This window comes from Agelaius tricolor, unplaced genomic scaffold, assembly GCF_023055355.1.
Source record: "Agelaius tricolor isolate 1412-34295 unplaced genomic scaffold, bAgeTri1.0.p SCAF_16, whole genome shotgun sequence".
In the NCBI taxonomy this organism is placed as follows: Eukaryota; Metazoa; Chordata; class Aves; order Passeriformes; family Icteridae; genus Agelaius; species Agelaius tricolor.
In genome coordinates this window covers 9866063-9891943 of record NW_027269276.1, presented here as the reverse complement: position 1 = coordinate 9891943, position 25881 = coordinate 9866063, and the positions used below count along the sequence as shown (strand labels likewise).

Genomic DNA, 25881 nt, shown 5'->3' with positions numbered 1-25881 from the left:
GTTACTTAAGTGCTGTACATCTGATAGCAGCAGCATTTTGGTTGTGTCCTAGGGTCTCTGAAGCTCCATCTGGCTTGGAGACACAGTGTACAAGTTTGTTGCCGTAGTGAACTGTTGGGTATTTTTTTGTTTTCTTATGTTATCTCAGTATTTTCTTCCAAATACCTGGTTCCTTGTTTTCACACTAAATAAACTGCAAAGATAGCATGTGCCACCAAGCACCTTTATTAATTAATTCACTTCATTAATGTTCTAATTGTTTTGGGATGTCACTTCTTGTTGAATAACTCCCAATGCTAGCAGGCAATGTTTGGTGTGCACAACATTTGAAAATACATTATGAAGAGCAAAATTGCCAACAGATTCCAAAAATTAGTTTTAGGAACTGCTGTGAAGTGTGAAAAAAGGAGGAAAGGATTTGCCTTTGAGAGTCTCTCCACAGAGCCTGGACAGGCAGCAGTGCCTTGCTCCAGAGGCTCCGCAGTGAAATCACCTTGGGAACGTGTCCGGACTGGGCAAGGCTGTGGGATGGGGTGCCAGGGTCACACTGTGTGCCCTGGGGACTGTGCTGGGGCAAAGGCTCTTGCTGGACTGAGACAAGTAGATGAGATCTTTGTCAGGCCAACACTAGATAGCAGTGCTGTTCCCTGTATCCCATTTTTACCAGTCTGCCCCAGAATTCAGTGAAATGCACCTTAAATGAGTGAGGCCAAGCCCTTCAAACAAGTCCATTAAATGCTGTTTCAGAGAGGATATTTTTTGCTATTCCCCCACTGGGAGTACTTGAGTTGTAGATTGATCTGTGTTCATGGAGTCTCAGATATCATTTATTCTCCTTTCTCAGCAACAGGCTCGGGATTTGCCATTTGTTTTGTTGTTAAATGATTTTAAAAAGATATTTTGAGAAAAGTGCTGTCTGAATGTTCTATAAAGTCATGTTTTCTGAAATGTGAACTTAAAAAGAATTTAAATGGTTTGCTTTTTATTTAAAGGTCTATCAGAACAACAAAAGCCTCAGAAAATACAGTCATTATTTGTGTAGTACAAAGGTAAATACTCATATCTTTCTTTTCCCCTGTGGTCAAAACTGTGAATCTTACCATTGTAAAAATAAACCTGAAAAACCATTAACATTAATAACCTGAATGAGAACTTCCTACTGTACTAATAATAATGTGCTGTACCATAGTTTTTACTATACTTGACCATAGGATTGGGACAGAAATTATTTTTTTAATTCCTGGGTTTTTTACTCAAGAATTTCACTTTGAGTTTTGTTTTGGGTTCCTCCTTACACTCCCCCCCATCACTGCAGGCTTTCACAGTATGTTTCAAACAACTTCTGCAACATCCTATACAAAACTGTCTTGCACATCTGTGTTTTGAACCTTTCTTAATCTGCCTTTCAATATGCATAATCTCAGTGAAAACCAGAGATCTGCTGAGTATGAAAAGTGATACAGAACAATTTGATCAGTACAAAGTATCATCTGACCACAGCAGTTTTAAAAGCAAAAGAGATTATGACATCTCAGTAAAGTACTGCATATGCTATTTCCTTCCCCCTCCTTTGAAAACATTACTTGTGAAATAATGTAAATGTAAAAAATGAAGAAATTATGTGTATTTAATGAAATTAAATAAGTGGAAGATAATTTCCTCCAAGTATAATTTGGGAATGGCCATTACTCAGGACACATTAATTCTGACAAACAATTCTGAGGTGTTGAAATTTACCATTAAAAATACACTACCATATCTACCAGAAAAAAAGACCCTAATTAAACATTTCAAGATCCAAAACTTCCTGCATAAATCCAAGCTATTGTGCCCTGTGCTAAACATGACCAGCTTCAATCTGCTTATTGACAGACACTTCCCATAATGGCCTTTCTTCCTGATTCCAGCCATACATTCATGTATGTTGAAGAGTCTTTTAACAGTCAGTATAGCCAGATTATTCAGATACTTAATTTGGGAATGTGTCCCAAATGTGAATTACTAGAAGGCAGTGGGTAGGCAACACTAGAAAATCCATCTTCATTCAGATACCTTGAGTTGCCCATCTAAGATTTGGTACATTCAGATAACAAGTAATTTCTTAAAACTTTGGCTGTACAGACTTTCAGGTGCATTTCTGACTAATGCCAGCATAAACAACAAGGATCCAGTACAGAAAAAGTCCAATTATCTAGCTCAATAATTGGTTTCCTTGAAGCATTAGAGTTTTTTTGATGTAAGCAGCTCATTACGTGCATGAAGGAAAATAACATTTTGGCTTATCCACGCCAAAGATGAAAGCTTATAAAAAATACAAAAAATATGTTTTATTCCTATATCCTGTAAGGATCTAGCAGCATTAGCCTCAGTGTGACATCTTGGGTATAAGTAGATGAATGGATTGTGAAATTTGGTCTGAGTTAATTACAAAATCTCTGATTTATCCTCCTTGTTTCAAAGGCACACTGATCGTGAGGAGTCATCCATATTGCCCCTGATCTCTGCTGGCTTCACAAGGGTACGTGCTATACTCAGCTGCCTTGCTCTGACATTTCAAAATTGTCATGCAAGAAGCTCTCCAGAAGTTTGGCTGTCAGTCACCATTTGTGTCAGTGATCCAACCTGTAGATTCTTTTTGTGCTGCTCGTTCTTGTGTCCCAATTCTGAACGTTGACATGACACTCTTGGGGATGTGAGGAGTGGGACTGAGACTTCTCTACTTCAAGCATTTATTTCAGATTAAATACACGATCCTTTCCTTGAAAAGTTGACATTGACAAATTGATTAGCGGCAGAGTCAGAGAGCAGCTTGCAGTGAACAACAGAATGTGCTGTGGGAAATTTCTTCTGTCAAATGCCAATTCCCATTGTAAACAGGCTTCACACACTGTCAAGTGCTATTAGCTATTGTTTGGAGGCACCTGAGAAGTATTGCATTGAATCTGTTCCTTGGCAACTGTTCCAGCTGAGCAGAAAAGGTGCTAATTAATGTATCAGTTAAATGGGCACCTTATTGCCTTCAGCTGACACTAGAACAAGGTTGGGCCTGATTTACAGCACAATTCCAAATATTTGGTTGTGTGCTCACCAGATTTTTCCTGTTCCATCACATTCCATTTGCACCCATCTGCTTATTCCTAGTATGGGCCTGATCCAAGAAATGCTACAGCCTGAAGATAATGGCATTTATATGAACAGAGTCATTCCAGAGGGCACATAAGTAATTCAACACAGGTTCTGAATTATTTATGGATCAGAGCCTTGGAAATGGGGCTAATGGCAAAGCATAGAAAATTTTGTTTAGCAGCTTAGATTGTGGTGGTTTACCTGTGATAATCAGTTGTCCTGCCCGAAATATCCATGTCTGTGGGAGTTTAGTGTGAACAAAGATTTAACATTCAGGCTCATACCTGGTAAATATGAAATGGTTTTTAAAAAGTGAAAATACTGAGATCATTGTGATAAAAACCCCAAGGTAAATAAAGGTATATTTCACAGAAAATTTTATTTTCATCTATATAGACAATTTGGTATATTAGCAGTTGGAAACTCGTAATTTCAAATTTTAACTACTTGAGACATAACAACTTTTTCATTGTTATTTTAAGAAAGCTAAAAGTAGATTTTAAAAAAATTACAATGATCCTGCTGACAATTACAGAGAATAAACAGGTTGGTTGAACCTCATTGCCATGAGGATCTGTCACCTTTTCAAAATGCAGTAACTTGAAAAGTGTTGCTAGTACCAAAAAATAATCTCTCATTGCTTGTGTCCCAGCATGTTCATTTTTGGCATATCTACTCCTTTTCTGGTTCTTTAGCAAGCAAAAGAAATCAGAGCTTCAAATCCTTGCGGACAGGAATGTGTATTAATGAAATATTTCTAACCTTTTATTTGCAGAGATATGTAGAAAATTCTAGTAGAATGGCCTGTTACAATGAGTTGATTCAGCTGGAATTTGGACAGGTGCAGGCACAATTCAAACTAAGGTAATTTTACCAAAATTATTATCAACACAGAATTTTCAATTTTGCCAGATCTTTAATAGAGTATTTATTTTAATCTGCGTAGTTAATTATAGAATGTCAGTTACTTGAAGAAAATACATTAATTGTTAGACTGCAACATTATTCAGCATGGAGTTGTAATACTTTATTTTCATATATAAGAAGAATAAAGTGGATAAAATTTTTTGATGCCTTTTTCTTTTTTCTCCAGGGCATGTAATTCATTATTTACAGCATTAGAGAAAAGTCAAGAAGCCATTGAGATCACAAGTGAAGACCATGTAATACAGGTTTGTTCCAGTCATAACTACAAAAAAATCCTGTGTTTTATTTTGTCTATGATTACACTTGGTCTTTCTTACAGCACACGAATCTAATCTAACTTAATGCTTCTAAAAGATTGAAGTGAGTTTAGCTGTAGAGTAGAATTTTCTCCATTTAAAGTGTCTGGCATAAATCAAATAAATTCTAAGGGAGATTGTTGTTTCTGAATGAATAAGAATTTACTCTCTTGTTTCTATTTTTTGTATTGATTCCTTATCTCAATTATTCCTTCCTTCTCTGTGTCGAAAATGAATGCAGCCACTGGCTTATGTGCACTCTTTTCCAAAAATATTTGATGTTAGTTTGATGCTCTTTAAAATATAATGGATGTTCTGTTCAAATAATTGTACTTTTTTTTCCTAAAATTTGATACTGTTTGATGTATCAGAATTTTTGGGCCAACTGTTTTTGAATGTAATCCTCTCTTAGAAATTTCTTTAAAACAGGGAAAAGAAATTGTGCTTAGTTTTGCAGTTCTGAAAACCATCATCTTTTTAAAGGAGTTAGTTCCAGCCCTAGCCATGAAGCAGTGACAAGTGATTTTATTATCAGTAAAGAGCTTGAGTCTAAGCCCCTGGGAATTATAACATGCACACAAATTGTACCTTCTTGAGCCAAATCTTGACAATGGCAACTTCATTGAAGGATGTGCCTTCTTCATCCCTTTTACAAAAATAACAGAACACATCCTGAAGTTGTTTTAAATACACTTTTTGCAGACCAGACTCCGTCCCTCTGCTGACAGCCCCAGGGTTTGAGAGATGTGACACTTGCAGGAGTCCTGGAGCTCCAGCAGGCTCAGGGAGGGGAAGGAAGGGTTCCTTGGGGAAGGAGCTTTTAGAGGAGAGCCATTAGATGTAGAGTGGCTTTTCCTTTCTCTCACATGGAAACACTGTGAGTTGTAAAGGCTTTCAGAAGCTGCTGTGCCAGGACTGGGCGTGTAACTCAGCACTGAGAGGCCAGGAGGGGGTGGGCTTTTGGTACCCGTGTTCAGCTTTGCTGGGCAAGGGCCAAAAACTGCAGTGAAATGCAACATTCACTTCAGGGAGCAGCCTGCTTTATTAAATCCCACTGCTTCCACTCTGCTTGGCTGGGCTTGGCCTGCACAGGGGGATAGGCATGGCTGGCCCTGACACAGAATAAGGTGATGAATTTGCCAGTAGATATGGGCAATATTCCTATGGTATTCCAACATCCAGTTGGTGATTTTTAGGAACACTGAGGTAGGTTTGAGGTTTATTGGTTTGGGAACTGACAGGGCCAGTTTTTCAGGCATTTATGTTGTCTGTCTAAAGTCTGTGGATATGTGATACTCAGCTGTTTGTGTAATTTCCCTCTCTTTGCTGACATGCACACACTCTGCACAACTGTTCTAGCATGGAAATTCCTTGTTTGCTTCACAAAGAAAAAATGGGAGCATCTCTCTCAGGAATAGTACATGCAGACATTTATTTCAGGCTGGGAAAGAGATCTCCTGGTTAAGCAAGCAAAACAAGGGATTCTCTTGTGTTTTAAGTATACTGTTGAATGGGTATTTGTTTTTGTTTTTTATCTCACAGTACGTCAATCCTGCTTTTGAAACAATGATGGGCTATCAAATAGGTGAACTAATAGAAAAGGAATTAACAGAAGTGCCTATAAATGAAAAAAAAGCTGATTTCCTAGATACTATTAATTCCTGCATAAAGATAGGAAAGGTGAGTAATGACATTGTATCACTTTTATTTGCTACCTGTAAAAGTTATTGTAGTCCAGCAGTGAAACACATTATGACTTGCAGCTTCACAGACACATAGCATTTGCAACTTAAAACAAGAACAGAAGTAAGCAATTTTTCATTTTTAAGGGCTTCTTTCTCTTTTCTTTCTTGGTAGAGATACTTGTTTTACAAAAATCAGTGACTTGCTGTGTTTCTTTATAATTTATGCTGTTCATAGCAAATGGTGTGGGAGTACCGAAGAAAAATGAGATGGATGCACATGTTATCTGGTTCTATGTAAATGAGAAAAGTACCATATTGAAGAATTTCACCATGAAATGTGGAAGCTGATTTGCAAGTTCAGAATGTAAAAATACCAAGGAGACATTTGCAATATCACTTGAAAGTGATAGGCAGTGCCAGCTGCCAGCTGCCAGTCTGTTTAATTCCCTAATGGCATGGGAGCTGTCTAATGGATTTCCATTAGGAAGGTTCACTGCTCAGAGAGGAGCTGGTTTCTGATGTCATTGACCATGTCAGAGTGCCTTGTAGGGAGCAGATGATGGAGGCTGCACAGAGGGCTTTGGGAAGGGCCGTGTTGGATGATGCTCCATGGCCCAGGGTCGTGGGCACGGTCCTGGGAAAGCAGCACAGCATTGGCACAGGGCAGGGAGGTGGGAAGGGAATTCCCAAGGGAATCAGGGCACTCTGGACCTAAAAGCACAAATGCAAAGTTGTGGTGAGTCGTGCTCTGGGGGTCAGGGTGCTGACACAGCACTCAGTGGCAAAAGCTGGGTGCAGATTCCAGGTGCATTTCAAGGAGATTTTGTCACTCATTTCCACGAGTGTTGGCCTGTTGGAACAGGTCCCAGACAGTAATTTGGATTATGGTGCTTCACATTTCTGTTGCCTGAATAAAGTTATTTCAGTAAATGTGTGCAATACAAAACTGATGTTAGGAGGGAGTATTTATTAAGTTATAATTCAAACACATTAGATGTGTCAGGCTTTAAATCCACACCATCAATTCTCAAGATATAAAGTGATAAAATTTTTTAATATTTTAGTGAGCTGATAAAAAATTCATTAATAATGGAAATGTATTTTACTCATGAGTGATAGAAATCTAAATCTAATTCATCTCCTTCCTTGTACTAATTTTACTCCTGACTGTGTGGCTTTAACAGTGAGGGCTAATGAAATACTGCCTACTTAAACCTGTCTGTCTGAGCAGCCTAAGCTGTTTTAGGTGGATATATTCTGTTTGCAGGTGTTCTGTGTTTCCCTGTGGAACATTTTATAATATGTAATCTATGTAACCTTAAATTTCTATATTAATATAAAAATTAATTGCCAGTTAAATTATTACAGGAATAATTTGCAAGTAGAGATTAACTGTGAGGAACAACCTTGGAAATACTTGAAGTTTTGAAATCATTTGTGTCAAGATAATACAGCATTTTCAGAGGTGCCTGAGTTACCTGGATCATTCTGACATCGTCTGTGTGTAGTTTTCAGACCTGTGATTTCTTTATATCCTAAATTTAGAAGACTGCTTCTCACTACAATAGGCCATATTTTGGCTACAGCAAAGTAGGTTAGGGTAGGTTTGTGTAGGTTACAAAAAAAGGAAACTGCTGCTGTGATAATCTCCTGTCAACAGGTTTGACTTTTGTTTTGAACAAATATGGTACTATACTAACAGAGTAATAAAAATAATAAGAAAGCAAGTTTTTCAGATCTTTGGAAAAATCTAAGCTGCATGAAATTTATCTTGTCTTTAAATAGAATTTAGGAAGATGGACTCCTGCAGCATTTTACCTCTTGTGCTGACAAGCGTAGTGCTGTGAGCAAGTTCAGTATAATAAAACAGAAGTTCATAGGTGTTATACTCAAAACTTGGAAATTGAAAAGTACATAGGGATTCTTGGGTCAGGATGTTGTTTCTCTTAGCAAAAAACATATCTCTGGAAGTTAATTTTTTGTTACTACAGCTGTCTGTAATTTGCCAGAAGCCAATGTTACTGAAATGTTCATCCATCCATACTAGAGGAGTTTAAAAAGAGTTGTGCTTTTCTTTATTCTTCTGTTTCATGATTCAAATTGCATCCATTAAGATGAAACGTGCAACTCTGACTAGAATTGCTGGTGCCTCTGATCTCTGCAGTCTGCTTCAGTTTTGCTTTTCCTGCAGTGAGGTGAACCCCTACTGGTGAAGCAGACAAGCCATGCAATTCCTCTCCCCCTTTGGGAACTGTTTGCAAGGTCTTTCCAGAGGGGGTGGGAGAGCAATCCCTCTCTGTGATAAAGGTCTGTGGGAGCACCTTCCTAGCTCAGCCTGCAGTTCTGTGAGCCTGTGTTCATGGTGGTTATTTTGATTTGCTCTGTTTTCTGCAAGCAGTTTGCTGAACTTTGTTGTCTGGTGCAGGAAGCCCCAGTCTAAAAGGAAGGCTGAGCTGGGGGGGTTCCTCACTGTGGATGGATGTGTGCCTTGGCCTTCCTCGTGGGGTTTGGAAGCTCAGCACTGATGCACACTGTAGGGAGTGGCACTGTGGGCTTTGCTGGGATTGCTCCTTGCTCTGGTTTGATCCCAGCATCCCCACAGCAGGAGCTGGGCATGGAGCTTGTGTGGCTCCAGTGCAGACCTAACCATGGGCTTGAGTGACAGCACATGTTGGGAACAGCTCTTCTCTGCTGGATTGCTGACAGAGGCTCTGGGAGAGAGCATATGGTGTTCTTAAAATATGTTTAAGTGACATCCCTGGGAGAACTTCACCTACCAGCAGGAGTTTGGCTTGGACCTCCTGCTTCTCAGAATCGCACTGACCTTTTCCCTCACACATTTCCTGCCACAGTTTCACAGGTTTTAGAAATTCACAAGTTAAAAATTCGATCTGTTGACTAAGAAGAACACATTAGTGAATAACCTGCCTTGAAAAGGATACACTTTCAATGAGGGAATTATCCAATCTGCAGTTTATGACTTCACCCCTTTGTGCACATCCTGGGTTTATTACCTGGGTTAGAGATCAATTACTCATCTCTACCTCATCCTGGTTGTCAGGAAACTATTGATGTGCATACTTTTAATTATGAGAGCATTCAATTTTGTGGTGCTTGCTTTATCTTCATTTGTATTCCTCAAGCAGCTCACGGAAGACATGCTCATTACACAGTTTGTTATTCACAGTTCTTTTCTCTGACAAATCCTCAGAAAAGCCTTTCATTTTTTTTTTCTGTACAGCCTGTCACCATGCAGTTCTCTGTGGGCTGGAGTCTTTATTTGCTGGCTCCATCCACATAAATGTAAAACTATTCTCTCTGTACCTGTGTTCTGGCCAGCTTGACTGAGAAATCTGTCAGTCTCACGTAAATAAATACATATTGTGTGCCTCCTGAGGGTGTTTTCACATACATAAGATCTGATCTAGTTTGTTGAGCTCAACTGAAGTACAGCAATTGGCCTGAGCAGTTTGTGTTAAGTGAGCATAGAAGAAGGATTTAATTATTCATTAATCACTTGCTATTTAGTAAATGCCCAGCTCAAAATATGCATCTGTTAAAAAAGACCACCAACAGCTATTCTAGGGATGGAATGGGCAATCCTAAAACCAGAGTGCTTGCAGAGGGGAGGCAGTATCCAGGAGCTATTCTACTGGGCTCTCTTCTGCTTTAAAAGAAAGAGAATAAATCTCTGCTGTGTTTGATAGTAAACTGAGAGTATGGAAAGTAAATGTGCTGGGATACCAAAGCACTTTGAGTCACAGATACATTCAGTGTTACTCAGTGATGAGACATCCCAGCCATGCAGGAGAGATGGTGCATCCAGCAGGGGAGGTGATGAGGGTGCTGTAGCAGCTTTGCAGTGACCTTCCTGTCCTGGCTCCCTGGGAACCCACACCTGCAGCCTGAGCTCCTGCTCTCACAGGCTCTGCCCAAAATGACCTGCAACACCACTGAGGTAGGATGGGGAAGAGAATGCAGCTAATTCCCACATTTCCTGAGCTCAGCTGTTGCCCTCACAGTGTTCCCAGGCTGCTCCTCTGGAAGTTGTCTTGCATTAGCAGCAGCACAGAGACCTACAGGTAGTTACAGGGGAGAAATTGGAGGTTTTGAGCACAGTTTAAGCAGTACTACCTGGTTTTGTATTGTGAGGCTGCTTTCAGTGAAAGAAGGTATGGAGATACAGCTTCTCTTCATGTTTTATCTGAACTTCCTTCCACTTGAATTATTTTTTCAGGAATGGCAAGGAATGTACTATGCGAAAAAGAAAAATGGAGATAGCATACAACAAAATGTGAAGATACTACCTGTCATTGGACAGGGAGGGTAAGTGTGCAAGCTGAAGTCTTGATTTGTGTCTGAATGAAGGCTCAGTTTAGAGTTCAGTTGCCTCCAGCAGATATTGGATTATCCTGCTGCTGAGTATAATGGAAGTTTATGCAAGGAGGGGTGCCTCAGACCTCTGCACTTAATTCCTTGGGGCAAAATCAACTTTATATGTTGTGTGCAGGGAAAGTGAAATTCTAATTCTCCCCCAAAAGGAGCCAAAGATGCAGATGTGCTCAGTTGTGACTGACTCTTCTAATTCTCCCTGAAGTGCAAGTGCAGGGAGACCCTCTGGTCTTTCTGTGCTTCGTGTTGGTGTCACCAGGACCTACATCCTGTTCCACTGAGCCCCTGTACTGTGTCCTGCCATGCTCACTCTTCTGTGCTCCTTCCATGGCTCTTGCCAAGGGTTGTTGTGGGATGAGGTCACTGTATGCTTTGATCATGGGCAAGATTCAAGCATGTCTAGATTTTTATACAACTTCCACCTGGTCCCCAAATTGAGCCTTTGGAGCACCCAAGTGTCAGCACTGAATTAGAGCTGAGGTTTGGATGGGAATTAACTCGCTGTTTTTTGCCTGCAGAAAGATTAGACACTATGTGTCAATTAGTAGACTGTGCAATGACAACAATAAGGTAAGTGAAAATAGTGCTATGCTCACTTTAGTTTGAGCCCTAAGTATAACAAAATAATGGCAGAGTTCTGACTAACTGGATTTCTCATACTGAATTGCAGGTGGAGAAGACATGTGAATGTATTCAGGCTGAATCTCAGACAGGTAAGAAATGTCTCTTCTGTCCCAAGAACTGGGGAACATACCTGTGGGGAGAATAAAGGCCACTGTTAGTGATTTGACTGAAAAACCAGTTTCACAGAACAGTCCTATTTACCTAGTGATAAGTTGGGAATCCAACTCAAAAGGCAGGAAAGTAAATACAAGCCCCCTCTACCTGCCTCCCCTACTTTAGAGGTGACATAAAGCAGCCTACCTTTGAAAAGGCTGTCACAGGGCCCCAAGTTGGTGTCATGGTGTTGCTGGATTCAGTGCCACAATTCAGCTGTGGGTGGTGGATCCCTGTGATAGAATTAGAAATGAGAAGGATGCTGTCATGTCATGCTGTTGCTGTGGCTGCTCTGTAGCACACAGCACCTGTGTCTGCATTGCTTTGAGCTGCTTTGTGGGGAGCTTGCATGTGGGTGGGAATGAGGATGATGAACACTGCCATTCACCCTCATCCCACATACCAGCCCTTCAGTTAGGGCATCCTTGGCATCCCTGCTGTTGTTAACTAGTCTTAGAACAGGCTGAATCTTCCCAGGAGTCCCTAAGGAAGCTGGGATTCACTGCCCCCCTTGCTGGCCTGTGCTCTGCTGTGGCCCACCTGGTGGCAGTGGTTACTTGTGTGAGCTCAGGTGTGCTGCACAAGTGGTGTTCACAACTGTGGCTGTGTCACAGTGTGAGAGAGGAGCTTTTCTCTCCACAGTTTCCTTCTGCACGGTCACTTAGGCATGTTCTGCCTGAGAGCTTGACTGGGCTCAGGACAGTGTGATAGGGCAAGGGCTTTCAAAGGCACTTTGATCATCTCTCACCTGCTGAAGCACTGAGGTCAGTGTCACTCAGCTGCTGCCAGGCTTTTCTGAGCTTCAGTTCCTTTAACATACATCTTAGGCAAAACTTTGTGTCATTATGCAATATCATTTTCTTCACAGATACTCAGACTTGCAGACACAAAGACATGAGGAAAGGATCCCTGGATGTCAGATCCACAACATCTCGTGGGAGTGATGGTATGTGAAACAACTCATCCTGTTGGGTCTGGCTGAGTTGGAGTTGTTATGCAAACCCAATACACAAATTATTATGTTTCTTACCTCTTCCCTTGATAAAGATGTGAAGATATTTTTTTCTTAATTTTGTTTTCTTTCACTGTGTTTTGTTTTGCTCTGTTAGATCACCCTAAACTTGATAGATGAGTCACATACTCAAAACTGTTGCTGACACTTAGATGCCTTTGTTAAATCATCCCTCATCACAGTCTAGGCAGCATACACTAGTGAAGCATGTCTGTGGCAGTGAGAATACAGTCATGTTCCAGCATAGCAAAAATAGCATTGACTCCTCTTCTTAAGAACTGCTCAGCACAATAAGTAATAGAGATGTCTGCATTTTATAGGTAGCACAATATCCAGAAAAATCTCATCTTGACCATTTCTTTGCAGAACCAAAATTGCTAACCAGTATAAAACATTTGTTTTTAAATTTCCAATGTAATAGGCCAAAAGCTCTGCTGTTTTTATTTGGCATAGGTACCCGCTTCAAAAGAGCTTCAGTGATTTCCCTCAGCTTGGAAGCTGACTCATTATGACTTGCCATGTTGCATCAGGCAGCAAGATACATCCTGTAATAATCTAAATTCAGTGGTTACCTACCTGTGCCTGCCACTTTATGCACACATATCTGTCTAGTGTTTTAACTGAGTTTGTAACTGAATATTTAAAATAATAAAGCAAAGCCATGATTTTGCCAGGCTGTTACAGCCACTAATCAGGGGCATCAGTGGTTCAGCCAGCATCTCTTTGCAGTTGTGCATTCTGCAGTAGATTGCCTCTGAAAGGCACAGCAGGGTAAGCAGTGCAGAAAGGGCCTCAGGAGTTCCTGGCTGCTCCTCTCATGAGCCTTGTCTCTGCACTCAGGGTACACATTCTGCTCTGTTTTGCCACAGGCAGCTCCCAGCGGCGCCGCTCCTCCATGGCCAGGGTCCATTCCATGACTATCGAGGCTCCCATCACCAAGGTAATGTCACAGCTCTGCTGTGCTGCACCTCCCTCCCACTGCTGTAGCTTCAGAAAGGCAGATACTCTGAACAAAAATCCCCCAGACCTGCTTGGTAGAGTGTCATCCATGGAGTCTGCCTTCACATGATCCTATTTAAGAAGGAGGGACTGGAGTTCCTCCTTCTTATTTATGCATTGTCAGCTGCTTTCTGAAACCATTCAAAGATTTGTCAAAACCCAGCTCTTTAACAAATTGTGAGAGGCAAGTGGGAGAAAAGTTACATTAAATCCATTCAGAGACGTTCTGAGGCTGTGCCTTGGAGGGGAAAGTCATTAATAAGATTGCTGTCCTTAAGGACACGATCTTATTCCCAGAGTCAGTAGCAAATGTCAGTGTTTCAGTAATGTCCCTATCATTTTGATTTTCCCCCATGCAGATTAAAGTTTTATGTCTTGTTATTTTCTTGAGTTTATCATAGTAATTACTGAGTATTTCTGTTTTTAAAAAATCACTTCTAAGTTCACAATATTTCTGATGCTAAACTAGGTAATAAACATCATCAATGCTGCACAAGAGAGCAGCCCCTTGCCAGTTGCAGAAGCTTTAGACCGAGCTTTGGAGATTTTAAGAACCACTGAATTGTACTCTCCACAACTGGGGACAAAAGATGAGGATCCACATACAAGTGACCTTGTTGGAGGGTTAATGACAGTAAGTACTCACTGCCACAAACAGTTCTTGAATAATGTTCACTGCCTGATTTTCCCAGTTACTTGATCTTTATTATCTGCCATGTGCTCTGCCTCTACAACACCAAATTTTCAGGAAAAACTGCACGTGTCTTTTTGTGGCCTTTCTCCCCCTACTTGAATAATGTAGATCTGAAAATGGGAAGAAAATTGACCAGCCCCTTTAAAAGATTAGTTTAGTGAAAAATAGAAAGTAAAACCAAATTTTTTTTCAATGTGATTCATTTGAGTAAGGTATAGATGGGAGAGGAAGAAAGAGAATCAGATTTTTAAAAAATTTATTAGTGAGGATTGGAATGACAGGGTTCTGGGGGGCTTTTCAGTCTATCAAAAGAATGTTTTCGAAAGAATGCAAAATACATATATTTGTTGCTGTTTCTTGGATTATATTTGTACCTGTAGCATAGTATCTAAAGTTGAACCAAGGGCACATAATGAAGCAAGAACTGAACCCAAACCTTCAGAGCCTGGAGTCTGACCCTCCTGATGGTGACAGATGAGTTTAGATGAATGTTACCTGTGCCCTAAGGATATGTGCTCTCATCAGTCTGTAGGTTGCATATGAAAGGCTACATCAGGACAAAAATTTACAGTGTGTTGGATGAAAAAAGGCTCACAAAATGTGAGCTTTTCAGAGATGTCTCTGGGCTATTATAATTTCATGTTGGAACTATCAGGACATCTTTGCAGTATCTATCTTCAAATAGTTTATGTGTATTTTTACTTTTAAAAATACCACAGCAAATACCTAATCAGGAGAAACATGTTGGAGACTCCAAGAATTCTAGGAGAAGACCTGAATGGTTCATACTGGGTTGTATTTACTAACTGAATAGACAAAATGTATTGTTACCTTAACTACAAAAATATAGGAAGAATATTGATACATATAATCATTAGTCTTGAAGTGAATCTTTTCTCCTGCTGAATACATAAAAGTCCATAAACTCAACTGGTTTCTCCTTTTTGTGGATTGTTGTATTTGGTCCATGAACATGAAGGTAACAATATTGCAAAATATAAAATCTTTACTAAAAATAAACTCAAGGCTTTTTTATGGAGCAATAAGAAAAGCAGAGAAAATTAATTTCAGAGCATATGGCATGGTATGAGTTTTAAAGTTATTGGAGAGAAACATTTTTCCATCAAAGAGCCTGCTGAAAACAGAATTATATTGTTCCATTTGCGTTCAGAAGTTACATCTGAGAAGGAAACAAGTAATATGTTATTGGATTTGAACTCTCAAGCAGGAAGGGCACTTGGAGTTTAAAGATAGATTTACCAGATACAATTACACCTGCTATTTCAACTCTTAAAAACTAATCTTTGATTCTAAATGATAGGCAGCATCTGGTGACCTAAATATTTGTGTCATAGCAGTTCTATTGAACAGCCATTGTTGTACTCCCTTTCCTTTTAAATCACAAAACTCCAGACTCACTTACTTACAAATGGGAAAATAAGAATTAGATATAACAGCTCTTTTAAGAGTGGATATTCCATGTCAAATACAGGATCCACATTTACTTCAGCTATAATTGGGGTGAATAACATTTTTAATAAGATGCATTCAGAAGTATTTTTTTTAAACGCTGTTTTTTTACATCATGGGCTAAACATGAGCCAACAGCTGTAACCTCAAAAGAGCAAGCAGGATTTGGGCCACAGCATTTAGAAGCATAAAACAAAAAGTAAATATTAAATACATAATTCTGTTAGTTTTAATCCATCATCTCAGTGTTCACATCTAGGCACCATGCCAGAATTAAGCCTAGGAGGCACTGAACTGAAGAATAAACAAGTTCACATTCTGTGTGCTAGAAAGGAAGCCTCAGAGTAATTTGTTCCTGAGATTCTTATGCTGCTGAGGTGACTGGATGTGCCAGTACCAGGGCAGGGGAGCAGGGCAATGTCTCCATCCACTCCCTCCCACTGCCCACCTTTGCTCCTTGCTGGAAGTGTGTGGACCCGCCGTGTCTGCTCTGAGGCACAGACCACAGCTGCTGTGCACGTTGGCCAGGCAAAGACAGACATGAGGCTGCAGTTCCAGACCTCCATCTGCACCTGAGAAACCTGAGTTTTTACCTGCCTGAGTCCATATTGTATCCCCTAGCCTGTGGGTTCCTCATCTGTTACAAGCTCTGTGTAAACCAGGTGAATCTGAGCAGTACAAACAAATAAGGGAGAGGCAGCTCTGATGACTGTGACAGGCTGCAGTCAGGCTGCTCTGAAGTTGTTGTGCTTCTACTTGGTGTCATCATCTCCTAGACCTATTGTTCAGTACCCTCCAATTAATTGCAACTTTCATTTAACAGGATGGTTTACGAAGATTATCAGGGAACGAATACATATTGTCAGCAAAACGTAAGTTTTAATTTGGCAGCTAATTTAATTTGAGATACTAAAACATGTTCAGAAATTTAGGAAAAAGGGGAAATGTGATTAGATGTCCTTTTTAATGAGCTTTTTTTTTTTTCGGGGAGGGGGGTTTTCTGTAAGCATTTTTCTGCAGCATTACTGAGCCGGGTGTTACTACAGAAGAGAAAGCATGGTCATTCAGTAAAATTGTATCTCACTATTAAATATTCTGCTTAATATAGTGTTAATAAATACATATAGTAATAACTATTCCTCAAAAGAAACTCATCAGGTTGCTGGCAGTCTGAGCTCTCCAATCTCCCTCAATGACATACCCCCACGGATAACAGAGGCAATGGAAAATGAGGAACAGTGGGATTTTGATATCTTTGAACTTGAGGCTGCCACCCATAAAAGGTCAGTAAATGCAAGAGCTCATAAACTGCAGTTGCTGAAAATTGACTTAAATGTCATCCTTTAATCAGATCCTTACGTTCTCTACCTGTGCTTTTACAGCTGAATTAATTTTATTTTCAATGTCAGATGTTTGAAATTTTCTTATTGTCATTTCTAGTTGTGTATGCATCTTAAATAGCTTCTGTTCCATCATGCACTATTTCCTCCAAATTCCCCAGTGGATATAAGTGAAGATTATATATCTTTGGTATGGTATAATGACAATACAGCATCATTTTTAAAGCCTTCCTTTATTCAGGAATAGAAAACTTATACAAATCAAATCATTTTCTTGTGGGGATTCAAATTCCTATTATGGCAAACTACACACAGAATCAACATGCTGGTCTTGATTTGATCAGTTAATACAGATCAAGTTTTATTTTCTTTCCATTTGATTGGGAAGGTTTTATTCCTGAACAGTTCCAATACAGCTTTTCAGCAGAATTTCCAATACCTTTCTCTGGGATTAGAGGAAGGTCTTTATTCTAAAATCTTGGCAGGTTACATTTTATGTATAAGCTTAACTGAAGAACATGTACTGATAAAAAGCAGGGCATACCAATTTCCATCACAGAAGTTTTCAAAAGCAGATCAGCAGCTTTGACAGACTGTACTTCATTAGTAGCAAAGGCTCCCCCTAAGACTGTAAATTGTTCTTTCTGTTTAAATCCTTGGTTTTATTTTCTCATGCTTTTAAAAAGTTCCCCTTTTGGGTCTAGTTTCATGTATCATACTTTGTCTTAGGTAAAAGCTTTTGTGAGACATGAATTTGGAGGCCAGATCCTGCAATGAATTGACTATCTTAAACTCTGTCAAAATCCCAGATCTGTAAGAGCTTTGAAAGTTATTCAAAACCAAAGTCTAAGAAAGATGTCAGGCACTTAGTTAACAAATATGCACTTCATTATTAGACTGTGGTTTTATGAGCCAAAAAGGTGCAAAACCCCCTAGGGTTTTATTCTTCTTTAAAATGGTTTTATTTTAAATGAAAGAATTTACATCCACTTGCTTTAGGTTTTCTTTCTTTGCTGCATTTTGATTTCTAATGAAGTAATAGAGATAAGTAATTAAATAGAAAGATGTAAAAATACAGTCAGTCTGTGTGATTTACAGCATTTAATGGGTACATTGCAGTAACTTAATTAATTATCCCAGCCAGCATGCATGAGATCACCAGGTAGGTTTCTCTGTTCTTACTGATCTGGAGAGACCACAGAGGGACAAAGGAGGTACTTTGTTGCCTGTACTCTTATTAAAGGTAGTATAATTATGATTGCTTCCTACTGTGTTTAAATAACAGCAGTTCATTTGTTAAGATAAGTAAAGTGATTTTCAATGACTCACAAGTATGAATATATTGCTAGTATTGCCTTAAGTCCAAGCAGACATATGGTAATAAAGCCAGGATAATTAATTGAATTTTAGTGCATTACAGTTCCCTGACAGGGAAACCTGGAGACACCTTTGTCTGACACTGGGGGGGATTAAGGGGGATTTGACTTTATGTGTGTTACAATTCCAGTATATGACACAGTAATTCTCTAACAAGTCCTTACACATCATTACATATGTCATTAGCTAAAAATGCTGTGTGGATTCACACTGTTTATGCTATATAATATTCTTTCAGCTGCATTCATTTTAAAACTTTCTGTTATTTTTCTCCACAGGCCTTTGGTTTATCTGGGTCTCAAAATATTTGCTCGCTTTGGAATCTGTGAATTCCTAAACTGTTCAGAGTCCACTCTGAGATCATGGTTACAAGTTATTGAGGCTAACTACCATTCCTCCAACTCCTACCACAATTCTACTCATTCAGCAGATGTACTTCATGCTACTGCTTACTTCTTGTCTAAAGAGAGAGTAAAGGTGAGTCCACATCCATGTGAAACAATGTACGTGGGAAATACAGATGCAATCAAAGAAGGATCTCTCAGAAACAGATTCAAAAGCCAAATGTCTGCCCAGTGCCAACCAGTTTGGTAACTCTGAGGTCAAAGAACTGGGCTGCTTTCCATGAATTGTAGGATCTCTCTTACAGTATATGTAGAAGGATGGGTACTAATATTACAGAATTGAAGAGTTCTTGATAGGAGAATAAGAAAACCTTATTTTCAAGTAAAACTTCTTTATGTAGTTAAACCTTCTCAGATAGGTGAGCTAATTACATAATTATTTTTGTGATGGCACATGCCAAATACAGATTTAATGTAGTAAATTACCATCTCTTATGTCTTGTGATGGTCATTTTGCAAAAGATTCCCAGGACAATATAGGCCATAAAGTAGACTGTATCACCCACTGGAGAAGATGCCCTGAGACTGCATTGGAGGAGAGTATTGAAAAAAATTACTTGTCACTACCATAACACCCACTGGGGTATTAGAACCATGAAAACCAGAATAAATCAGAGTGACTTTTGCTCTCACATGTCCAGGAGAAGGGGAATAAAGCAGTGCTTGGTGTGTGTGCAGTAGAGTAGTGGTGGGACATATTTCTGAGTCACAGTCTTGGGTAGAAGTTCTGAACTGGCCTTCCTAAGGATAGCACCAGTGATGGGCACCTGGCTGAGAAATTTGTGACTGTAAACAAGCTTCTGACAGCTCATTAAACTGTAGTAATTCCGTTAACTTGGAGCTGCTGCTCATTAGTGTGCTCTCCAGAGGCTGATTTACACGTACTGTATGCCAAGTGGGGATAGAACGTCACTGGATTTTTTCAGCCCCTGATTTGCCAGAGGTTTAGCTGGTCTCCCCAAGAATATCTATGAAAACCAGACAAGATCTGGATCCATTTCAATGCCACAGAAGCATGACTGCCTCCTCTTTTTCCAGAATGTTATTTCCATTCCTCTGTAGGCATAGGAAGAGAAAAAAAATGTTGCAGCAACAGAAGGAGCAGAATCAAAGTTCAGAATTCTCTCTTCATCTTTTCAAAGTTATAGCCCAGCTGCTTTTGTGTTGCAGAGTTCAACTTAATCTAAACACAGAAAGCCCAATTCTGCCACTGAAATTCAAGCTGAGAATATTTTTTTTTTTGCAACTTGAACTCAGTTCAACTTGCCTAGGAAGATTTTCTGGCTTCGAAATTGAAGCCATATTCTCAGAACCATTTTCTGAGAAAAAACGTTTTCATGGGAGTTAAGATAACAAAGTTAGAATCCTTGACTTGACATTGGGTGTAAAAGTGCTGTAAATCCCTGTGAAATAAGTCAGGTAGACTGCTGTGGTCCTCCAGGCCAGGTATTCTCATGTTTCTGGCCATTTCCCATCTGCACAGGTCTTTCTCAGCCACACTGAATGCTGCTCAGTGTGTCCCTCTGAGGAAATCCCTCTCTCAAATCCCTCTCTCTGAACTTTATACCACAAAAATAGAATCCCATGAGCAGCAGCTGAAAGAAAGAAGGAAGAAGTTAAAACACAGCAGAGAGTATATGCTAAATATGAACTAGAGCAGAAAGAATTATTTGCCTTCTCTTGTTCTCCATGAGACTCTCTTGACAGTCCTCAATGAATAATTTCCCTGCTCCTGCAAAGTCAGGTCATTGCATAATTTCAGGAGGTGTGAAGAAGGGTAGGGTTTGTCTTTTCACCTACCAAGTGTAACTATTCTGAATGGTAGTAGTGGGCCCACAGAGAATTTGGACCTCAAATTAAAGCAGATTGGAATGACAATTATCTGCCGTGCTCCCAGATTCAAATGGGAATATTTCTGCTCTTGTGTCTCTTTCATTTAATTAAAAATTTTAATATAATTGTTTCGTATCTGTAATCCTTCACAAATGCCAGTATAAACACAGCACAAAGGCCGGTTTCCAAATGTATACAAAATATTTCTGAGATGCTTAGTTCTTGTTCTCCTTTATGCTTTAATCAAGTATTAGCACTTAAGTGTAAAATCTTAAGAGTCAAATAGGTTTGTATTTCATGACAGGTTAGATAAAAACAGGCATAAAGCAATGCCCATTGCAAGGAGACATAAAGCTTGGAGTGCAGCATGCTACCAGAATCAGAATGTGACACAGAAAGTACAGAACGTGTGTCATGTAATTTATCCATGGATACAAAACATTGAATATTCTCCATAGAATATGCATTAGCTGTAACCCAGGACAGTGCTATTAAAGAGCTGGATGTATGGATAACATTCCTTTCAAATTGTAAACCTAGCCAGCACATAAGTGGAACATGATTAGGACACATTAAATTGTCAAAGGAAATTAAGGGGTGCTAATAGAATAATTTTTAGTAGTATTGGTCTTTTTTCCAAATCAAATACCTTAACTCCAAGTGAAGGTGGTTTCAGTGTTGCTAGAAAACACAAACTAATTTATTACTTTACATTTGTTTAATTTGATGTGCTGTGACAAAGGTGTGGTTAAGGCAAAATTTAAAAGGTACAAAATGGCCAAAAAAGTCACGCAATGTTCAATGAAGCTTATAATGAATTTTCCATTGCTCTCTGTAGAACATCTGACCCTTACTGATCTCCAGAGTTTTGGCTTTTATTCCTCAGCGACTTGGCTTAATCTTATGGACAGAATAGGGTTTCTAATGAGTCTGCCAGGAAAACTAAGCACCCTTCTATTTTCAGCAAACTCTGGATCCAATTGACGAGGTTGCCGCGCTCATTGCTGCCACAGTGCACGATGTGGATCACCCAGGAAGAACAAATTCCTTCCTGTGCAATGCTGGCAGCGAGCTCGCCATTCTCTACAACGACACGGCCGTGCTGGAGAGCCACCACGCTGCCCTGGCTTTCCAGCTCACCACCCGGGATGGCAAATGCAACATCTTCAAAAACATGGAGAGGTAAGCCTGACCCCCAGGGCCCTTGTCTGCCCACCTGCATCTCTCACTTCCTTCTGTGTGCCACAAGGCAAACAGGCATCCTAGAGGAGGGCACTGCCTGCTGGATAACTGTCCATGGCCCTTGTGAAATTTGCTTCTAAAAGAGTAGAATGGTTCTGTCTCTCCTGCAAAGAACTTCTGAGTAATTCCCCACAGTCAGTTTCTCCTGTCCATAAAAAGGGAGACCCTATCTAAGGAATTTAGTATAAATCTTAATGTGAGCAAGTCTAGAAGAGTTGTTTTGTGTCATTGAATGGAAAGGACAAGCTATGGCTGGGTGGGTAGAGAACAAGGAGAGAAAGAGCCACAGAGCAGTGTGAAGGATAATGAAGGGCCTGTTGCTCTTGCAGCCTCGGAGAAGCATTTAGGGCAGGATATGACCATTGCCTTGGTTCTCTCAAGATACAACAAAAAATATTGCTGAAAACTTGCCTGCAGAGTAAGCCACAGCTGGGTGTCTGTGCTAAAAGCCTTGGGAACATGCAGGTGTGGCATGTCCTAGCAGCCTCCTAGGCAGCTGGTGCCTCTGCTTCTGCCCAGGTACTGTTTCTCCTAGAGATCCAGTCATGCCTGGAGCACATATGTCCCTACACACCAAAGGTACTCCTACATCTAATAGAGACACAGCTGCCCAAGCCTTTATTGCTGTTCTTTGTTCCCCTTGCACCTCTCTCAAACAGGAATGGTCTGTTGCAATTTTGTTAGACTTGTTTTAGCAACCAGCCCTTTGTGACCCAGCCAGCATTCTTAATTGTTTCCTTCTTTAAACAGGAATGAGTATCGAACCCTTCGCCAAGTCATTATTGACATGGTCTTAGCAACAGAAATGACAAAGCACTTTGAGCATGTCAACAAGTTTGTCAACAGCATTAATAAACCCTTGGCAGCACTAGAAGAAAATGGGGTAAGCAACACTGCAAGTCCTCCTTAAAATGCCTAGGCAGGGACTGGGAACCCTTGGCAGTGGGAAATTCCCATGTGGTGTTCTGAGAAAGTTTATCAGAAATGTGGAGAAAGAGAGGCTGGAGATTGATCTTTCACCTCTGGGTCTGAATCCCCTTCTGCTTAACATGGTTGTCATTCACTTTGAGGGTGAGTGGGACTCACTTGGATCCTATTAATATCACAGTGCTGTGATGTCGTACTTGGAACCAGGACCCTGGGCTGTATCTTTTCATGGAAAAACGTTATTTTGATTAACCCAGTTGCTCCCATGAAAGAAGTGGCAAGACTGGGCATTGTTGTTGGCAGTTTCTGCAAAGGAGGCAAGGTTTGCTTCAAAGCAGAGGCTGAATTACATCCCTCCCAAGGGGCCATGCTGGGGGTGCAGCATAAGGGCAGGTCTGTGGGCTGGCATGTTTTGCATTCTCTGGCAATAAAGGCCCTCAGCCTCCAGTGCTGCCTGGCAGCATTCATGGGGTTTCTGTGTGCTTTCTTTTTTAATCTTTAAAATAGATTATGGTGACATTATGTATCATATAATCAATAGCCATCTGGAACCCCATGGACACAAAGAAATTGCCTGTTAAGAACTCTTTCTGAAAAACCACACCAGTTTCAATAACAGCTTCAACCAACAGTTTTGTTGCCAGTAAGAGCAGTGTATAATTTTGTTGGAATGATTTTTGCAAAGAGAAGACTTGCAGAAATGGTTATGATAAAGCTTGCATCGGTGGCAACGTCATGGAAGAGCTGTAATGGTTTTCTGTATTTTCTTACCATGTTTTTTAGAAAGCCACATTTATGACTGTTGTTTGGGCAGCAGCATCCATGCAAAGAGCAAAACTCCTCTTCTTGCATATTCAGGGAGCTGAACAGCTGCTGAAGAACAGGGCTTGGACCTGTACAGTCAGAGAGTAAAAACACAAACAGGGACATGGAAAAATGAAACAAAAGTTTAGTTCTACCCTTAAGCCCCAGAGACTGCAGGGAAATTATCTGCCCTACAAGGCATTTGTGATTCACAGCAAATTGTACCCAAGGATGGGAAGAAAGACAAAGAATATATAATTTCTATTGAAAACAAGAAGCAAAATGTTTCCCTTCTTTCGGCTGGGAGTTTCAGTTTGGCAAATTCTTATTCAAAGGCCTGTAATGTGTGAGTGGGTAAAGCAAATTATTTATTGTGTTGAGCAGAACAACACTGTCAGCCCCTCTTTCAAGTCTGCTGTCCCTCTGGCTGCAGCAGCAGTGTGTGTTTTCTGGCCTGCTTTCCAGTCATGGTGGTGACTCAGGGGAGTGTTTGCAGGCTGAGCTGCCAACTGCCTGTTCCAAATGGGATAGTTCCACTTCTTTTTATTTATTTATTTATTTATTATTTTTATACAAATCTGTTCCAAGAGCCATGCTGAGAAGCTGCTTTGTTTGTTTCCTTTCTGCTTTTGTTTCATAAACTGAAAAAAATCCTTTCCAGCTCCAGCATCCTTTATCCTCCCATTTCCCCTCATGATGTCACCTAAGCTGTGACAGGAAGCCAACATCTGACATGCAGAGACACCTCTGCACTCGGAGCAGGATGCTGGGACTAAGCACAGTTAACACATTTTATTCCCAAGACATCTGCATCCAGCAGGTAGAACTGTGCCTTTGGTTTGAACAGATCTCAGAGGTGAACATCCTTTCTTGATGCCTGGTGGTTTACCTACTAGGATATTCTCTACTATCTGTAACTGAGCAATCTCTAATTTTCCATGCCTAATTTCCATATTTGTGTTTCTGGAGCTTCCATCACTTTATTATGGCTTTCTCATATATAATTTTCCCATGCATTTGGAGGTGTATACATCTCACCTTGTTTCTTCTGTTTTCCCTTCCATATACTTAGAAATGAGAGAAAAGAATTGGTTTAGGCATCTCATTTTGCTGAGACCTGTGGAGCTGGTATTTCTGAGCCATTTCTGTACTATCAAATTTTTTATGACTGTCAGTTTCTTCCTTTAGGAAGAACTTTCTTCCCCACAAGAATTTTCTTCTGAAAAATGTCAGGTTATTCTGACCTAATAAAAGGTCAGAATGTTTCTGCTGCTTTGTATCTCCCTCTTTGTACAAAACACTACAGGAACTGGTAGCACATTATTATTATCATTACTGTTTGTTACTTCTTCCCTGCTCTGACTGTGGAGCAACACCTTGTTAGGTGCCAAAAAAGTCTTGTATGTTCCTTGCTTCAAAGAGTTTCTATTCTGAGTAGACAGCAGTGTAAACTGTTGTACCTATCCATCCTTAAAGAGTCCAGCAGCAAGGGAAGGGAATGAGGAACATGCCTGGGAGGTAATGTGGGATCTGACTCTCTGAACAGTAGCAGTGCTGTCAGAATGATTGATACACTGAGGGGGTTTGTGTGCCAAGGGTGGCTCTGCATCTTGGGTCAGTCTCTCTTTTCAGACCAACTATTCCACTCTTAATGTGCAAGTCCATTAATCCTTGGGTTTCAGCAGAGAGTTACATTTTTCTGCCTACACAGTCTTCATCACTATGTGTGTAGTGATGAATTGATCCTCTCCACGCTTTTGAGAAGGCAGATAAGGAATAGAGGGATTACATGGCTTGTCCAAAGATGCCAAAGAATCTGTCACAAAGCCAGTGACTGAATACAGAAACTGGAGATCAGTGCTAGCTCAGAGCTGTGGCTAACTTTGATAATCCACCTATAAATTCAGTCATACATCAAATCTGGTAGCCAGTAGCAGGACTGATCCCTATAGGATGTGCTGAAAGCATTCCCAAAGCACAAAAGCTTTTGAGTTAGTGCATAGAGACCTTGCTAATGTTATGTTTTTAATTTTTAAATGTTACAGAATAATGGTGATGGAGAGTCAATCAAAACTGTTCTCAGGTCTCCTGAAAACCGTATCCTTATCAAACGCATGTTGATAAAGTGTGCTGACATTTCCAACCCATGCAGACCCAGAGAACAGTGCATAGAATGGGCCGGGCGCATCTCTGAGGAGTACTTTGCACAGGTAAGGCAGCTAAAACAGGCTGCTGGAACTGCAGGTGAGCATCTCTTTAAAAGGGAGGGTGTCACAGAATGTCTCAGGCTGCATTATGTCATGTGAGAAATAATAACCCTTTTATTTTAAATGCTGGGGATTACTCATGCCGGTACACAACTAGATGCCTTCAGAGAGATGAAAGTTGACAACTTCTATTGTGCAATTTTTGAAAAATCTAAGCTTTCAAGATGTTCAGTTTGGAACTGGGCTTTTTGAGCCTTGTCTGCAAATGCACTCCCATAAGACAGAGCGAGGATGTCTTCTGTACCCACATCCTGGCTTTGCCTCTGGAATAGGATCGTCAGGTTCTAGTGTTTGGTTGGGAGCAGCACT

General features: G+C 40.2%; 1 protein-coding gene across 12 annotated transcripts in view; it reads left to right on the top strand.

Annotated features, from left to right (window-relative positions):
- PDE8A (phosphodiesterase 8A) overlaps positions 1 to 25881 on the top strand; it is a 126682-nt gene that overhangs the window by 86831 nt on the left and 13970 nt on the right. For all 12 annotated transcript variants that reach the window (XM_071441428.1, XM_071441423.1, XM_071441417.1 and 9 more), the window contains 17 exons: positions 993 to 1049; positions 2461 to 2518; positions 3902 to 3990; positions 4220 to 4298; positions 5892 to 6029; positions 10272 to 10360; positions 10945 to 10996; positions 11097 to 11139; positions 12072 to 12149; positions 13085 to 13155; positions 13684 to 13848; positions 16202 to 16250; positions 16526 to 16661; positions 18374 to 18572; positions 21297 to 21514; positions 22325 to 22457; positions 25351 to 25515. In XM_071441428.1, coding sequence (XP_071297529.1) covers positions 993 to 1049; positions 2461 to 2518; positions 3902 to 3990; positions 4220 to 4298; positions 5892 to 6029; positions 10272 to 10360; positions 10945 to 10996; positions 11097 to 11139; positions 12072 to 12149; positions 13085 to 13155; positions 13684 to 13848; positions 16202 to 16250; positions 16526 to 16661; positions 18374 to 18572; positions 21297 to 21514; positions 22325 to 22457; positions 25351 to 25515 — 1819 coding nt within the window. The remainder of the gene's footprint in view (positions 1 to 992; positions 1050 to 2460; positions 2519 to 3901; positions 3991 to 4219; positions 4299 to 5891; positions 6030 to 10271; positions 10361 to 10944; positions 10997 to 11096; positions 11140 to 12071; positions 12150 to 13084; positions 13156 to 13683; positions 13849 to 16201; positions 16251 to 16525; positions 16662 to 18373; positions 18573 to 21296; positions 21515 to 22324; positions 22458 to 25350; positions 25516 to 25881) is intronic.